Below are 18,779 nucleotides of genomic sequence, written 5' to 3'. Positions count from 1 at the left end.
CCTTGAACTGGCCGAAGACTGGTCTAGACTCTACTAGACCATACTAGACCAGACGAGTGTCTAGACCAGCTGGACCAGGGACGAGGAGGATTAGACCAGGGTCTAGACCAGACAAGTGACTAGACCAGCTAGACCAGGGTCGAGGGGTCTAGACCAGAGACGAGGGCAAGCTAGACCAGGGCGAGAGGGGACCAGACCAGCAAGGCGAGAGACTTAGACTGCACAGGCGAAGCGAAGAACCCAGCTACTCAAGAGAGTGAGACTTCAGTTGAGGTCCCACCGTGATCGCCAAAATGAGATCACCTGTAGCGCGGATAATGTGTCGTGCTCTCTACAGTGTGGGTGTCCCCAGTGCAATGTGCGTGACAATCTCACTCAACAAATGAAAACTCTCTCAAACAGAATGAAACACAGAAACAACGGATAACAACACAGAAACACTGGATAACGACAGAGACACAACAGTGGACCAGAACATGTGGACTCGACTAGCTCCAAGAACCTTGTACAGACTCTGGCGTGGCAGCACACTCCGCTCCAGCCCAGGACTCACAGGTACAAATGGGTGTCGAGGCTCAGATGTGCAGGGATGGTGAAGCAGTGCTCTGTGTAAGACTCTCTAGACGACTACGTGCAAGATAAGATAGAACTATCCCAAAACGACTACTGATATGTACAACCATAGGAGCCACCAACGGCCCATAAATGTCCAGCCAGCTAAGTCTATCTCCAAACTGAGTGGTGGTGGTGACCTGGCCACGACGTCCACTAGACCACCGTAGGTACCCTGCCACGTGTCACTCCCAGCCAAAGGGTCCGTCCAGTGTGAACCAGACCAACTGTAGCTAACTGTCCAACTGCCTGTCCTGTGAAGTGACACTGTAGCAGGCTACAAGATGGCTCGTAGCGAGGATATGGATGTATCGTATCGGATGGTTTCAGATTTGTCGTTCGAGCTAGCTGATTACAAAGAGAACTTGGATTTCCGCATCATGCGCCTAGACAGAGCAGATGTTATTTTAGGAATTCCATGGTTTTATGATAAACAAGATTCATTGTATATAGACTATGTACATCACTCTCTTGTTTTTGTTAAGCAGGACATGCCTCATGTATCTGCTTCACTTTGTAATCAGAAGTCTGTAAATAATGGTTTTGCAATACCAATTGTTACTGCTTTGGAAATGTATAAAGAAACAAAGTCTTCTGATGTTTACTTTTATCAATGTGTACCATCTGCTTGGTTTGATTCATTAGTGCTTGGTACTTCTGTCATGGATTTCGTAAAACAGTTTCATGTTCTTCTGTTGAACTTGGGGATTCCGACGAATCCAACCTCATCCGAGAAATCATGACCGGTTTCGAGGATGTTTTTCCCGATGATCTACCTCTTGGCTTGCCGCATTCGATAGGAGTAGGTCATGGCATTGAGTTGGTCGCTGGTAGTCAGCCCTTCTCACAGCAACCCTATCGGTTTAGTAAAACCGAGGAGGACGAGATTTAGCGATGACAGCTGAAAGATTATCTCGACAGGGGTTTTGGTCGGCCAAGTAAATCCCCATGGGGAGAGCCAGTGTTACTTTCTCAAAAGAAGGATAACACTATGCGCTTCTGCGTGGATTACAAAGGGTTGAATAAGCTCACTGTTAAGAATAAGTATCCGCTCCCGCACGTGGACGATTTGATAGATCGGCTCCATGGAGCACTGTATTTTACGAAGATAGACCTGCGATCAGGCTATCATCAGATACGGATCAAACTGGAAGATATTCGTAAGATAGGTTTCCATACTCGTTATGGTCTCTATGAGTTCTTGGTCTTGCCTTTTGGTTTGACCAATGCTCCAGCTACATTTCAACAGATGATGAATGATTTGCTAAGACCGTTTCTAGGCAATTTCGTTGTTGTATTTCTCGATGACATCTTGATCTACAGCCGAAGTTTATCTGAGCACTTAGCGCATATACGCGATGTTCTCGAAGTACTGAGAACTAAGAAGCTTTATGCTAAGGCTTCTAAGTGTGAATTCTTTAAGAAAGAGCTTTTGTACTTGGGTCACATCATTACTCGCGATGGAATTCGCGTCGACTCTGAAAAATTGGATAAAGTGCGAAATTGGCCCATTCTGAAGAATGTGCACCAAATAAAGTCCTTTTTATGCTTTACTTGATTCTTTCGCAAGTTTATCAAGGATTACTCTAAAGTTGCTGCTCCGCTTACGCAACTTTCAAAAGGAGGGGTGAAAGGGCTGAAGACTTCGGGTCCTCATCGTAAAGGTAACCCCCCATGTTGTCTAGAATGAGCGTCTCAACGAGAGCTTTCGGACACTAAAGCACTTGGTGACTACTGCGCCAATATTGCACATTGTGGATCCTAGCAAACTATTTGTGGTTGAGACGGATGCTAGTGATTATGCCATTGGTGCAGCGTTATACCAGGATGGACGTCTTGTTGCGTTTGAAAGTAAGAAGCTTGCTGACGCTGAAATGTGTTATCCAACGTACGAGAAGGAGCTTTACATTGTAGTCCACGCCCTGAGGAAATGGCGGCACTACTTGTATGGCTCTACGTTTGTTGCATGGACAGATCATCACTCCTTGCGCTATATCTGTGATCAAGGTAATCTCAGAGGTTGGAAGGCTAGATGGGTTGAGCTTATGCAAGAGTTTGACTTTGAGATCTGTTATAGAAAAGGATCCAACAATCGAGTTGCTGATGCACTCAGCAAGATTCCTGAGGTTAATGCCTTGTCTATGGCTGAAATCTCGATGAACTTCTATCTCTCTCTTCGAGGGCTATGTTGTTCTGATGGCCATTTTGGCAAGATATGGAAGGAAGTCGAAGCGGAGCTTGACTCGCGTACAGGCTTGGGTGATTTGCAGACCCAAGTGAGTCATGCCAGAGAGACGAGACAACGACAATATTCCATTAAAGGTAGACTATTGTTCAGAAATGGAAAAGGCTTGTGTGTCGGAAATTGATGAGGCTCGACAAAGGATTTTGTGCGAATGCCACAATGTTCCTGGCGCTGGGCACCGAAGCATCCAGAGAACTTTGGCTTTGGTCAAGCGATATTTCTATTGGCCAAGGATGCGCTCTTACATAGAGAGCTATGTGAAGAGATGCGCTCAGTGTCAGGTCAATAAGGCAGAGCGCCTTAGGAAAGCTGGCTTGCTACACCCATTGGAAATTTCAGATGCCAATTGGCAAAGTATTTCCATGGACTTCATCATTGGTTTGCCAAATACTAGTCGGGGCAATGACGCTATTTGGGTTGTGGTCGATAGACTCACAAAAATGGTGAAGTTTATACCAACGAAGTCGACAGTAAAAAGCCATGTGTTGGCGGTTTTATATGTCAATCAGCTTTATAAGTTGTATGGTCTGCCAGAGGATATCGCTAGTGATCGAGATACTAAGTTCATTGGCCGATTCGGCAAGATGTGTTTGCTCTTCTTCAGACGAAGTTGAGTATGTCGTCTTCTGACCATCCTAAGTCCGACGGACAAACTCAGAGGATGAATCAGACGTTAGAGGACATGTTGAGAGCTTATGTCTCTCACAGGCAGTCTGATTGGGAAAGGTATCTTCCATAGTTAGAGTTTGCCTATAATAGTAGCAAGCATTTTGCTACTGGATTTAGCTCGTTCATGTTGATGTATGGATTTGAGCCTAAATCCCCAATCTCTACTGGCTTAGAGAAAGTCAAGGAACGCCAAGCTCGTGATTTCCTGTATGACATGCAAGAAATGCTCGAATTGGCTAAAGATAGTATAAGAACAGCTTGTGATTGGGTCACTACTTATGCTAATCAAAAGAGATCTCCAAGGACTCTTGATGTGGGACAATGGAAGGATTCCAAGACTATGCGAACCGGAAAGCATTATAAGCTTTCAGCTAGATATTGTGGTCCATTCTTGGTCACAAAGAAAATTGGCCAAGTTGCCTACAAACTAGCTCTTCTTTCGGATGTTAGTGTACATCCAGTGTTTCATGTCAGCCGCCTTAAAGTGAAATTGGGTGAAGCCGACGTTGTTGTGCCCATCGAGGAAAATGTATAGCAAGATATGCAAACTGAGTATATTCCTCGAGAACCAGAGGCAATTTTAGATCATCTTACCCGTCATTCGCGCCAAAAGGCTTATGGAGAGTACTTAATTAAATAGAAGGGTAAATCTGAAAGGTTTCCTACTTGGGAACTAGTTAGAGCTTTGAAGGCTCAGTATCTCCGCTTCATTGATGAGGACATCAATGGTTCTTAAGAGGGGAAGTATGTTATGCCCCGCTTATGTCTCGCTCACAGGAGAGGGGATCTAGCCCAGACGCCGTCGGGATGGGCATCCAGTGCCCGGGCGGACGTAGTGTGAACATGGCCAGTGTGACCGGCCATTATTATAAAAGGGAGGCCAAGGCCTCATTGCCAGTTATCGACCCTCACTGGCACAATGCCAGTGGTTAGCTCGCGAGGCTAGTAGTACGCGAGGTCACCTCGAGGAGGTGAGGCCGGGTGGTATGGGACGCTCGGTCTTACAGGTGCACGCCTACGTGCTTGGACTCTGGCCCCAGCACGGGGGAGCTGCCAGATGGTGGCTATGGTCGGGTGGTTTGTCCGACGCGTGTCTGTAGGCGGTCCGTGTAGCCGGGTGATCCACTCCCAGAGTTCTTTTCACCAGGCCTCTCCGCAGCTGCTCCCAAGAGCGGAGTAGACTCACAGCAATACGATCCTCCAGTCTCTTGCTCAGGCCAACCCTGTGCATCTCTGTGAAAATCCATATGGTCGAAGGTCTCCAAGGACCTCCAGCTTGAGGCACTCTAGTACTAAGTTGCTGAAGCAAAAACTCCTTCTAGGGCTCCTCCCCTATCGTTTGACAACAAACTTTTCGAGAAGGGCTCTGCTCTGCTGTGCTGGGTCTATGATCCCCAACCCCCCTGAGAATAAGGTAGAGTGATGACCTGCGAGGCCACTTTGGCCCAGGCTATCTGAGTGTCCTGCCATGACCAAAGGAAATTCCTGATCAGCCTCCCTAGCTGGCTGATTCAGGAACTCGAAAAGATCCAAGTTGTGATGTACCACATAGTAGCCAACAACACCTGGTTGGCCACTACAACTTTGCCTGCTAGAGAAAGTCGTGCGGAGATCCAATGTAACAGCTTCCTCCTGATGGATAAGAGGAGGGGAGCAATTTGCTACTTAGGAGACAAGTCCAAACCAACCTGACAGGCCCAAGTATCGAACTGCAGTCCCTGGGGGAATCCATCTGAAACCCTCACCTGGCAGCCAATCAGGCGTAGGAGCACTACCAACCGAGAAAGCCATTGTCTTTCTCCAGTTGATTAGTGCGCCTGATGCACAACAAAAAGTCTCAAGAGCCTGCTCACACCTGTGAAGGTTGCCTCCTGGCCCTCCAAGTACAAAGCTGAGTCGTCTGCAAACTCAACATCCAGTAGCTCGTCGCCCCCAATAGGGAGTGCTAAGCCACGAAGACCAACCTGCCCTGAAACCAAAAACCTACTCATCGCCTCAGCATAGAACAGAAAGAGGAAGGGGGCAAGAGGGCAGCCCTGTCAGACGGAACGTGTGAGCATGAAACGCTCACCTCTACTACCTGTTAAGAGTACCTAATTGTGTGCTCGTCTGTAGAGAGGTGACACACCTCTGATCCAGGCATCTGAGAAGCCCATCCTCTGTAGGGTGCCCTCCAAAAAGTCCCAGTCAACTCTATCGAGGCCGAGAAGAAGTATCACCATATCCTCACCATGGGGCGCGCGAGGGCAGATGCCTCTCAAAAAGTAAATTTGTTGTTAAGGATAATGTGCTCCTTGACAAAAGTTTTTTGTGTCCCATGTATAATGCTCTCTAGAAGTGGCTAAATCCTCAAACTCAGAGCCTTGGCAAGAATTTTGTAGGTTGAGTTGAGGATGGTGATGGGCCGCCAAGGAGCCACCCTCCTTGGGAATGAGGTAAATCAGGCCCTCACTCATGCTGTCAGGCATCTCTCATGTGTGTAGGATGTACTGAAAAGCGTTGCAGAGATTTGAGCCAAGCAAGTCCAAGTACTCTAAGAAAACGCTGGGAGACCATCCTCACCTGGACAGCTACCATGGTGAAGTGCTCTGAGGGCCACGTGGAGCTCCTATAGCTGAAGAGGCAGCTCAAGTCTCTGGCGCATCTCCGCAGTCACAGGACAAGGCAGTTGTGCCCAAACCTGCTCTCTGCATGTATCTTGATGCTCTGACTGAGGCTCTGCCGACAGTAGGTCACGGTAAAAGCCAGTAGCAATTGCACGCATGTCCTCTAGCTCTGAAGCAACTGACCCGTGAGGCCTCCTCAGCTCGCAGACCCTGGCATGCGCGTCGGGGTCCCACTGTCTCAAAGAAAGCCCCTGTCACTCTGTCACCCAACTGGGTCCACTGAGATGCCTGTCGATGGAAAGCAAACGCATGGCGTCTCTCGTCTGTGCTGGCAAGCTCCTTGCGAGCCTTTGGTTCGAATCCTCTGTTGTGTTCTCCGCCGTCGATGTTGTGAAGCTCCTCTCCTCAGGCGTTGGTGTCTCGATCTCCCTAGCTCCAATGCTTGGTCAATGAGAGTACCGCGGGTGTGAGTATAAGCTGAGCTTTGTAGTGGTAGCTGCTCCTCTATCTGTCCGGTGTCTGGTGTGAAGGAACCAATAATCTCTCTCGGGGATTCTCTCTCTCCAGATCTCCTCGGTAAACTATCTTTGTGTTTGTGTAACTCAAGTACATACAATCCAAGACATCTTTGGTCGTGATAGCTCATGACACTGGAGAAGGGTTTCAAGCCTTCGTTGAATAGACAGTGGAAGCAACCCCATATCTCGTAATACACTGTGCACTCACATATATAATGCATCTCCGTCTCTAGCTCTGTATGGCATAGACGGCATATCATGTTAGTTGTTGCTATCCCTCTGCATCTACCAGTCTCAATATCAAGCCGGTGTGAAGATGTCCATAACTGGCCAATGGCACACAGTAACCCATGAGATAGATTTGTATCCATATAGCTGGGTCGAACCACAAATCCATCCCTTGTGTGTTGGAGAAGATGCTCTCTATAGAAAGCCATCTTTGTGTCCAACTCCCGTGTCGACTCCCTTCTGGTGTCCAACTGGGTCAGGTCTTGGCGAATGAGTCTAGTAATCTCCATCCATGTACGAGACAACTATGGTGCATCAAGGAGACTGGAAGGGAGGCAAGCTATCCATGTTGAAGCCATGTATCTGGAACCATGAGGACATGTGTGCATACCAACATGGTGTGTCCCCCTGTAAAGCTAACTGTTCGGAGGACTCAAGGGCCAATCCGGCATATCTGTCTCTGGTAGTATCCCATAAGCTGTGCATAAAGGAGACCGATCTGGTAAGCGCCTCTATCTCCATAGGGGGGGCTGCTAACTTTGCTCTAATGATCTCGTGTGGCACGGAGGCCTTGGCTCTAATCAACCGAAAGATTATAGATACCAAGGGCCTCTCCATACTTCTCCACCCATTCAGACCCACAGAGGGTCCCCAAACCTGAACCCCATAGAGCATAGCTGAAGCTATCAAGGTATCCAAGGGCCACAGCTTTGTTCGGGGTTCCCGGAACTGAACCTACGAACACATCCTCCCAAGGCCGCATACGCTCTGGTCAATGTAGTCTCTGCTGTTGCAAAGAAAACTTTGGCCTAGTGAAGACTACCCCAAGATAAGTGTATGCATCTGTGTACTCCACAGTCTCCTGACCATAAGTGAATGTAGGTGTTGATCTCCTGATCCACTTCAGTGTGGTGCTAAACACCTTAACCTTCGTTTTACCAAGGTTTATAGACAATCCACTATCCTTCGCAAAGCTATGTAATGCATCCAAATGTCGCTGCATACCTTTTGGTGAGTGAGAGATCAACACAATATCATCAGCACATTACAACAAAGGAATCCATGTCCTTGCCAGTTGGGCACCTTTGTCACCCTCTCTGTCAATGTAATCAGAAACCTCATCTATATACATACCAAATAGAGTAGGAGATAATGGACAGCCTTGTTTGTCCCCGTTGGAGTGCGTACATGTCCTACAACTGATCTGTATAGAGCCATAATCCCCCAAATCAACTCAATGGGCACTCCTATATCCCGTAGTTTGCGCATCAATCTGGCTCTAGGCACCATGTCAAATGCTTTGCGGAAATCCACAAAGCTACAATAAATCCGTCTCCCATGTGCGTTATCCTCCGCAATGATGGCTGTAAGTGTCAGAATATGGTCTAGAGTGGAGAAGCCTCTCCTAAAACTGGCCTATCCCATTGCCTGTACGCCCTCTCTCTGCCCATCTGCATGAAGGAGGCTTTGTGGGTGGCCGCGAGGGACGCATCTACTTACACGCGGGGGAAGCCATTGGCACTTCTTCGATGCTCCCTATGAATGAGAGAGAGAGAGAGAGAGAGAGAGAGAGAGAGAGAGAGAGAGAGAGAGAGAAATGAAATGAAATGTTATATTAACGTCTTCAAAAGGCCAAATGACCTATGAGTACCAAAAATAAAAAGGTACCGAAAAAGGGGTACTATAGAATCCTAAATTGCTAGATGTGAACCAAGCAACTAGCTCAAACTGTGTAGGATATGAGTAGGGGGGTGAAAGTTGAGAGAGAGAGAGAGAGAGAGAAACTTTAAAACAACAATAAAACACAAGGGAAAACCCTAAAAACAGAGAAAGTCAGCAAAAAACAGTAACAAAACCCTAAAAACCAGTTTCAAAACCCTTAAGAACAGCAAAATACAGTGACAAAACCCTAAAAACAGCAGTTTCAGAATCCTAAAAAGCATCCAAAAACAGTGACAAAACCTTAAAAACAGCAAAAAAACACTTTCAAAACCCTAAAAAACAGCAAAAAATGGTGGTGAAACCCTATAAACAGAGAGAGAGAGAGAGAGAGAGAGAGAGAGTGAGAGAGAGAGAGAGAGACAGAGATGATGATGATGTTGTATTTACATCCTCGGGGGGGGGCAAAATGACCCATGGGACCACCAAAGGTCTACAAGATGCTCCCCTCATGTGAGAGGAGATAGTGGGCTAGTAGCTTTCTTGTGTGTGAATGTTGTGTTATGATCCAATATTTTGGCAAAGTAGATGCCTAAAGCTACCGGGGAGGGGTGTATCCGAGAGAGAAGCTCCTCAAAGGTGACATTCCCTTGAAAGAGCTGTGGAAATTCAACACGGATGTGTGTGTATGCTGGGCACTCAACGGTGACATGAGCCTCGCTTTCCACTTTGTTCAACTTGCATTGTGGACATGTCCTCCTATTTTTCTTAATATTCAGCCACCCTCTCGTTTCAATCTTGAGCATGTGTGATCGCGTCCGTATCAAAGTAATGGCTCGTCTTGCCCGGTGGGACATGGGTGTCTTTATATGCATCTGAGTGTCCCCAGTCTTGTACATCTCCCAATATTGTGTATTGATGTGCTTGCCGTAGTACTCAAATTTGGACCTATGTACTGTTGTCTTCTATCTGGTGTGTAGGGCTTCAAGTATGCTTATGTCAAAAATTCAGCCCATGTTCATGTTCGGTGTGTTCCTCTATATGCATGTCCACATGGTCTCCCACATTCCATCTAGAGAACCATTTCCGTATGTCTTCTACAAGACTAGATGTGAGAAACTTACTCTTGTAATTCTTTTGCGGCTTATATTGGGTTTTCATGCCTTGTGGGGTAGACGGCTCTCTGGCATCATCTTAAATTTCATGAGGTATCTGTGTACTCTCTGTAAGGCTTGCATTTCCAAAGGTCTCTTGCCTGTCTCCAAAAGCATCACTAAGTATGGGGTGGTAGTTTTGATCCCCAGGTGTCTACATAGGAATTTCTTCTGTATCTTTTCAATGTCGTTCCAAGTGCTAGTGGGGATACTCCCCCCCCCATACCTCTACACCGTAAAGTATTGTTTGGACCACACATGCTTCAAATGCCATAGACTTAATTTCCCATCGCTTTGTGACACTCTGCTTGCACATGTTCTCAAATTCATAGTATTTTGCATGTCTTGCATCAATTCTGTTTTGCACGCAACTCCCCCATGCATGGTTTGAGGGAACATAGATGCCCAAGTACTTGAAACTCTCAACGGCTTGGAGTGTTTGCCTGTCATACGTGATGATGGGCTGATTCTCATTTCTACATGTGTGGACTGACATAATCTTTGTTTTGGCTACATTGACTGACAGGTCCGTTGCATTGCAAAATGCATGTACTGCATCCAGAAGTTTCTGTAGAATGGGGGCATTGTAGGCAAGGAGAACTACATCATCGGCATATATGAGGAGGAGAAGCGTGAAAGTGCCAATACTAGGGTGATCTCCCCCCTCTCTCATAGCCTCGTTGATGAAGTCATCAAGCTCGTCTATGCATAGTCCGAAAAGCGTAGGTGACAAAGGGCATCCTTGTTTAACTCCCATGGTGCTCCTGAATTCTTGTGAGAAACATGTTTTTGTTTTGAGTTTGGATCTGACCTCTTGGTATAGGCGCCCTACGGCTGCCCTGATATGCGTAGGAACTCCTAGAGTTTCCATACGTGACCATAGACCTTGACGGGGTACTATGTCAAACGCTTTCTTGAAGTCCACAAAACAGCAATACAAAGTTTTGCCTTTTAGCCTGGCTTCTTCCATCAAGACCCGGAGTGTCATCAGGTGGTCTACTGTGCTATGACGGGCTCTAAATCCTGCTTGTCCAATGGCGCGTTTCCGGTTATTTTCAGCCCATGTGCTAAGATCTTTCTCGATAATGCTTCCAAAAAGTTTTGCCATACATGAGCTCACCATGATGGTGCGATAATTAGTAAGCAAATTGCGGTCACCTCCTTTAAAGAGCGCTTTCACCCAGTTCTCTTGCGAGTCTTGAGGTAGGTATTGGCTGATTGCTTGATTCATCATATGGTGTATCCATTTCTTAGCCTTACTACCTGACCATTTCAGCATTTCAGAGTTAAGATGTAATGTGTCAGATGCTTTCCCATTCGCAAGGCTTTTGAGGCCTTTAATGACTACCTGGAAGGTGATGGGCTTTGGATATTCAGCCTGAGGCCTTGTGTATATCACCTCTTGAGCCCCCGGCGGGGCATATAGAGTTTGTACATAAGCATACATTTCGTGTGGGCTGAAATCTCCCATCACGTCCCCTTTCTCCCCTTCATGTTACGCCAAGCTTTCTTTGGCTCTTTCTTGAACCTGCTCAAGTCTAGTTGTTCTTTTGAGAGTTCATACATGCGTCTCTTTTCTTCGTGAGTGTATTGTATTCTCTAGCAGCACATTCCCATTCATTTGAGTGTTGTGATAGGTGTTTCATCTTACGTTTGGCCTCCTTGCATTCTGCGATTATGAGGTAAACCCTTCCTAATCTGTTTGCCACTTTGATATTTGCCCGTAATGGTTCTTGCCGCTTCCTCCATTGCATGTCGGAAGATCTTCCACGTCTCTTCAATGTCACAAGGCATGTTCCGGTCACACAGTAAGCTATCTAAGAGACTAGCATAGTCCTCTTTTTTCATGAGTTGCATCTTGTATGACCAGTTCGGTGTATTCATTATGTTGACAATACGCATACTTGGCATGTGTAGGCATATATGGATTGGTGTATGGTCTGAGGTCGGTAACCTGCTACCCACTTCAAAACGGTGGACCAAGTCCAATGCGTCGTATCTCACCAAGGCATAATCATTTGTACTCCTCCCATGACTTGCCGTGTAACAAGTGTATGATCCAGAGAGTGTGAACTTATCCGCACCATTCATGGCTACAAGATGCATTGAGTTCATCATACTTATCGTAGCTGACCCCTGTGCATTCATGATGTTATCACATGAACATCTGTCCCACATAGGACCAAGCATAAGTTCTCCATTCTTATCCGCAGGGTGCAGTGAATGGTCCATCAATTGTACCTGTGTGTTTGCAATCCGGGCATTCAGATCCCCAAGAATGACAACTGCTCCCTCACGTGCATACATTGCAATGTCTGTACATAGGTCAGCAAAGGGATCCTTTTTAGGTAGTTGGTTTGTGTCATAAAAAGGTGACTCTCGATGCGGGATATAGCATCCTGCGATAAAGATCAATCCTTTTGATGAGCAAACCTTAACCCATATATAGCGTTTGTGCTCGTCAACCTTGCATACATCAACCATCTTTTGAAGCTCTTCCTTATATATTACAGCTACACCTCCTTGTCCTCGTATTTTGGTAACAGTCCACCATATTGAGTGCTTAATGTACCCACTAATGTCCGGCAGCCTGCATGTGTTTTGTTCCGATGTTTCCAATAGAAAGAGTATGTCAACTTGTGGTAGAATATCTACCAACCCTTCTCCCTTATGCCATGGGAAACCTCTACAATTCCAACTCGTAACCTGTATGGTCGTGATCCCATGGGTCGCGTGCCCCTATCCATCCTTAGATGGTGATGTCGGTTTTTTCTCCTTGAGGCGTTCCTCATATGCTTTCCTTCTTGCTGCTTGTTGTGCCGGTGTTCTATCTTCACTTACATAGTACTGAGTGCCTTTCAAGTAGAAGCGTGCAGTTTCCAAAATTATGTTCCTTTTACGAGCATCCAACATTGTGCATACAACTGCCCGATGAGCGTCAGTCTTCTTCTCGCCCACTCTATGTGCCCCATATACTCCTGCATCTTGCATGTCAAGCTTTTCTGCTAACAAGGTGGTAACATCTACGTTCAATGACATGACTGTTTCCCCCTCAGGTTCTGGCATGCCTCGTATCACAATGTTTTGGGATCTTTTCTCCCATTCCTTGTACTCAGTAGGATCCTCATGCGTATACATGCTCTCATGCGTATACATTTCTCCTATCATGTGCCCCATAGTCTTCTCTTGTTTTACTATTTGTGCCCAAGATGGAGGTGACCCCTCGGGTGCATCGATTACATTATTGGTGACCTGTGTTATGTGATTTCCTTGTTCCAGCACTTGGGATTGCAGCGTTTTCATGGTGTCTTCTTGTTGCTGAAGCTTTAGAGCTTGTAATTTAATGGTATGATCCAGCTCTTGGTTGCGCAATGTCAGGGCTTTGATGTCATCATTTTGACGTGAAATCGCCTCATTCTGTTGTCGTACCTGTTCCTGGATAGACAGTAGCAGTCCCCATATGTCCTGGGTAGTAATTGTCATGTCCCTTGATTCCTTGGGGGGCGTGGGGTCGTGTCCTTCGGCATTGTTTTGATAGGTGATGATCTCACTGTTCGACCGCTTCTTGATATCCTTTGGTTAATGTGCGATGATTGCATAGAGTCATGCAATAGTCACACAGAAGTACATGGGTGTCTGAGAGAGAGAGAGAGAGAGAGAGAGAGAGAGAGAGAGAGAGAGAGAGAGAGAGAGAGAGAGAGAGAGAGAGGCAGTAGCTGTCAGGTGGTCATGGCGGGGAGGCAGCACCCATGGCGGGCTGGTGCGCAGGTGGACTGAAGCGCGCAGGCGTGCTGGTGGGATGAGGCTGAGAGAGAGAGAGAGAGAGAGAGAGAGAGAGAGAGAGAGAGAGGTTTTGTTTTATTTGCATCAGAGTCATCGGATAAAGAAGTTGTTGTATCAACCGATGCAGAGAATGTTTCAGGTACCTATTTTTGGTATATCCTAAAGTCCGCATGTTTTTGAGTGAAGCAAACAGATCAGCATTGATGCAGTTTTACAAATCAATGCAAAATATCATGGTGCTGATTGGTGAATAAGAACGACATACTACGCTCATTTTGCTTTTGAAAAACCTTGGTTTTTACGAATTGTTTTGGTTCATGTTTTAGTTAAAATAAACATTCTTTCAACACAGAACCTTTTGCAGCACTAAGTGTATAGGTCATTGGAAGATTTTCTACTAGCATCGATAGGGGATGATAGGAATCTGAGCTACAAGAGCCACTGCTTTGACACTTGTTACTACATAGGCTGACCGTCCTCATCTGAGCAAAGAAAGGATGTTTTAAATTGCTGAAACTCCCTTCAAATGTTGTTGCTTACCAATAGCACCAACCAACCAATGCTACCAGCTACTTCTATTTTAGCTTGCAACAAGATTTTGGTGAACTTTGTGTTTTTAAAGGGATCATGTACACACAAGTCTTTATTTCATGGAGAAGGGCATTCAGCAGCCTCTGACAGAAGGATCAATACATTGAAAGAAAACCAGTCTTTGTGTGGACAGTTGCAGCATGCTTCAATTGTGAGCAGATGGCTGGTGGAGAAGTGGATGCTAGGGCTTTTTCATCATCGCTTCACTATACTCTAAAGACACTAGGCACTGGCAAAGTGCATTTGCAGCATCAACTGAGTTACATGTCTTGCACTATCCAGTCTGGCACCGTTCACAGAAGGCCAGGCGCCACAATCATAGTGTGCTGATATCAACTGTTGTATCTGACGCAAATATATGTTGTTGGTCATTGGTATCTGTCAAGCCTAATGTGAGAACAAGAAATTATCATTATCTGCTTGCACAAAATGTTCTATATTACTCTAAACTGAGCTTTTAATAGTATTGCTGGTGCTGAAGTGTTCGTTGGAAAGAGTGAAAATTTGCTTATGTACTGCTGCACGCCTTTCCTGTTTCTCCTTAAGCATGGAGATATTTGGGAAGTTTTCCTCTTAAATTTGCATCACACACCCAAGTTTCAGGAATACTATGCTGCGTTTACCAGTTCCTCTGTCAAATAGTGAAACTATGGTGAGATACCTTTTTGAATTCTTGCAAGAAGTGAGCTTGTATGATGTTTTCGCCTTGCAACACAACAATAATGTGCTTGTGGGAAGGCATAAAAGCATCTTACATCCATAGGACAAGGGTAGAAACAGTCACTATAGCTGAAAGTCAAGTTAGTGCAGTGCTTTGAGAAACAATTATACTCAAGTTTTCATGCCTTTCTCCTTTCTATGATGTAAGTTTTCTAGATCCACCTAATCTTTGCAGGTCACAAGCTTGTGATGTTAGTTGCTTCAAGATTCCAGGAAAAAACTAAGTTTCATGAAACTTTTTTTCTTTTTCAGCTGCAGCTGTTTTGGCATTGGCACAGTTCCACCATGTGCAAGGGAATTTTTCTGCTGCCAAGGAATTATACGAGAAGGCTGTCATCAATTCCAAGAAAGAGGTCGAATCTAGTGAGTTCAGTTTGTCTGCGATGTCAATGGTTCCTGAGGCAGTTCATGTTGGTGCTGTGGCAGGTCTGGGTCAGCTTCTAACAGTTACTGGGTATGGCAAGACTTCTATTGTTACATGTTTAGCAATACAAATTGCATGCCCCAGTTTTTGAGCGCAAGGGTGGATGTGTGTGTGCGCTGTTTATATATGCGCTGTTTAATATAAGAGAAAACATATTCTATTAATAAAACTTTATGAGGGACATACCCAACACAAAGCATACAGAATGTGATTGCATCAGAGAGGGAAATCCAAATATGACTATTATAGCTGAAAACAAGACTAGCTCACACTAGTCCCAGGCGTAGGGTCGGCCGTAGTAGGTCTAAAGGGACCTGCTGCCCAAAGGTGTTGTGCCATCGCAATCTGCTCTGGTGTGAACTGAGACAAAAACAAGCCCATCGGCTCGGGTGACATGCCGACCGGAGTGACAGGAAAACTAAAACTAGGAGAGTATGGCTCATCATCATTGGCCATGGCTAATCATACACAAACACCACCCACAAAACATGTTAGTTTACAAAAGAAATGCTTAATCAATACAAATAACAAATCAACGAAGCTGCTACACAAATGAATGAATCTAAAGTGTATTGTAGACTAATAGAAAGAGTTTTACAAAAGAGTTCCTATTAAAAACCATGTCAATCTCTCAGATCTCTAACATATACAATCTGGTCAGCTATAACAGGTGGAAAATTCTCCTCATAGTACATACTGTGTCATGAGTACAGCAAGAGGAATCTCAACTCCACATTTTTCACATGGCCCCTCTTCTTCAACATCATTACCTTCCTTATCTCCTTCACGCAAGATGATCATGCGAATACCCCCTAGTTGTGCCCTCATAGGTAGCTCTGTTGCTCTTCTTCTAAAGTCATGTTGATGATTGTAGGAGTGTTTCTTGGCCTCATCCGCCTTCTTCTTTGTCTTCATGATCACATCCACCCACGAAGACGTCTTTGCCACATTCTGTTTCTCTTCCTCTTTGATCATCCGTACATGTTCCTTGACGACCTTGATTTCCTCTATCACCAAAGGCTGGAATTCACTTCCTCTAGCTTGCTCTATCAGCAAGCTCTCGCTTGAGGGTTAAGACCTCTTCTTTGAGTGCTTGTGAATCCGCCGTAAGTGCTTGTATCTCTGCGTGCAGGTCCTCTTTCTCCTTCTTCCATTGCGCGCCTTCGTTGAGGAACATTTGAAGAAGGTTGGCCTTCTCCTTCCACCATCCTTCCATCTCTGCTTTCCATTCCCTCATCTCCCTTTCCACGTGTGTTATCAGCTTGTTTGTAAGCATGAAGGTTTCCTTCGTACGGGACTTGCAACTTGGTGAAGCGCTCATGACCTCCATCATAACAGCCCCTGGAGAGAGAGTCAAGATGAGGCAAGCCCAAGCAGGGGCTAGGGCGAGAGAGAGCCGCACTACGTTTACATATGTTTCGACATCATGCATACATTCCACAATGGTTTCAACATCAAAATAAGCCCTTCCACGTTTTTTCCTACATGTACACTCTGTACTTTTGCAAAAATCTGTCTGTTTTACCAATTCTTCACTGTACCTTGCAAACTCTGCTTGCTCCCTCTACTCCTGCAGACGACTATGCTGACCTTGGCAGGTGTGAGAGTAGGCACGTTGCTCCCTCAGACCTAGCACACAGCAAGGTACAGGCAGAACTGCGCAGCCCAGCAAAAAGCTGGTAGAGAGAGAGAGAGAGAGAGAGAGAGAGAGAGAGAGAGAGAGAGAGAGAGAGAGAGGGGCAGGAGGGGTAGCACCAGTGAGACCATCTGTACAGACAGCACTGCACAGCCCAGTAGAAAGTTGGTATCGCGCGAGAAAGAAAGAAAGAAAATCTATTAATGTCCTGTGGAGGCCAAAGGTGACCTATAGGACAAAACCGATACATCTTGGGTTACATTCCACTTCGGGTATCATAAAAGAAAAATGAGTGCATGTGCAAAACATAACCTCATTGCTCTCATGACTCATGAGAGCTAGGTTTACAACAATGAGAAATCACCGTGTGCATAATGTGTCTACATCTATAGAAGACCTAAGTCCATGTCTTTGTGGGAATGGATGGATTCTTGAAGTCTTGGATAATAGCTTTTCCTCCTCTATACACTGCCCATTTTCCTTGCTTCCTTGCTTCTCTGACTTTAGCCAACTCTTTGGCTCTATTTTTGAGTTGAAGGGGTGTCAATTCATCTAAGATCCATACCGATGTACCTTGCAATGATTTAGTCTGCTTCATTACCTTGATCTTTTCATGTAGGTTGTAGTAGCAAACCTTTGTCTGCTTTCCTTTAACTTCAATGTGAGTTGGGTCACCAAGATCCACGAAGGGCACCACTTTACTTAATCTTTCCTTAAGTATGTCTACATCTAGGATGTAGCCTTCTAAATGTTCATCTGGTAAAGTGCCCACCGACCAATCATCTGGTAGACGAGAGAGAGAGAGAGAGAGAGAGAGAGAGAGAGAGAGGAAATGAAATGAACTGAAATGTTATGTTAACGTCTTCAAAAGGCCAAAGTGACCTATGAGACCAGAAAGTTGCAATGTGGTGGATCTGATACAAAGTCAAAGTAACAAGATGACAAAATGACAGAATGATAAAATAAAATACTATGGAATCCTAAATTGCTAGGTGTGAGCTAAGCAACTAGCTGGGATAGCAAGATCACAAGAGATCCAACATCAGTCGTTGGTGGATCTTGTCAATCTCCTCCATGGTCAGTAGTCTGACCGGGCGTCGTGCATGTCGGGCCAAAGTGATCTGAATCCTCTGATGCAGCCTTCGTCGATGCTGTGTAGTCCTCCGTAGTCGTGGGCGTCTGGATCTCCCTAGCTCAATCGCTCGGTCGATCACTGTGCCTCTAGTGTGAGGCGACGAGCTTTGCTGTGGTAGTAACTCCATCGGGTGTCCAGTGGCAGCTCTAAAGAAGTCTGTGATCTCTCTCTGAGACTGGCTAGGCTCTCCTCTCATCAGGCTCTCTCTATGTCTGCGCAGCTCGAGCAAAAACAAACCCAGGCATCTCTGATCCTCGTACCGCATGACTCTGGAGAGTGGTCCAAAGCCCTCTCTGAACAAGCAATGGAAGCGGCCTCGTATCTCGTAGTAGACGGGGCAGTGACATGTGTAGTGCAACTCGCAACTCTGTCTCAGGCTCGATGTCACACAGGGGGCATGTCCTGGCCTCTGTTGGTACTCCGCTGTATCTCCCAGTCTCGATCCGCAGCTGGTGTGAAGATGTGTGTATCTGGCCAATAGCACATCATATCCCTTGAGACAAGTGGGTGTCCATGTATCTGGGCCTCGTCTCAAAACCATCCTCCGTAAGCTGGAGAAGATGCTCTCTGTAGAAAGCCATCTTCGTGCCCAGCTCCTGTGCCAGCTATATCCATGTCCTCTTGGTGTCTAGCTGAGTCAAGTCCTAGTGGATGAGCCTGGTGATCTCGGACTGTGTAAGAGTCAGAGAGGGTGCATCCAGTGAGTACTGGAAGGGAGGCAATCTGTCTATGCTGGACCCATGCGCCTGAAACCATGATGTCATCTCCCCATACCAGCATGCTGTATCTCCCTGCATGG

General features: G+C 45.9%; 1 protein-coding gene across 1 annotated transcript in view; it reads left to right on the top strand.

The window, feature by feature from the left end:
* Positions 1-18,779, top strand: part of NDP1 (Tetratricopeptide repeat (TPR)-like superfamily protein) — a 140,393-nt gene that overhangs the window by 69,401 nt on the left and 52,213 nt on the right. The window contains exons 6-7 of the mRNA XM_086519777.1: positions 13,563-13,613; positions 15,038-15,239. Coding sequence (XP_086375903.1) covers positions 13,563-13,613; positions 15,038-15,239 — 253 coding nt within the window. The remainder of the gene's footprint in view (positions 1-13,562; positions 13,614-15,037; positions 15,240-18,779) is intronic.

The sequence above is a fragment of the Adiantum capillus-veneris genome, chromosome 9 (genome assembly GCF_014529385.1).
Source record: "Adiantum capillus-veneris isolate H3 chromosome 9, ASM1452938v2, whole genome shotgun sequence".
In the NCBI taxonomy this organism is placed as follows: Eukaryota; Viridiplantae; Streptophyta; class Polypodiopsida; order Polypodiales; family Pteridaceae; genus Adiantum; species Adiantum capillus-veneris.
This window is presented reverse-complemented; position numbering and strand designations above follow the sequence as displayed.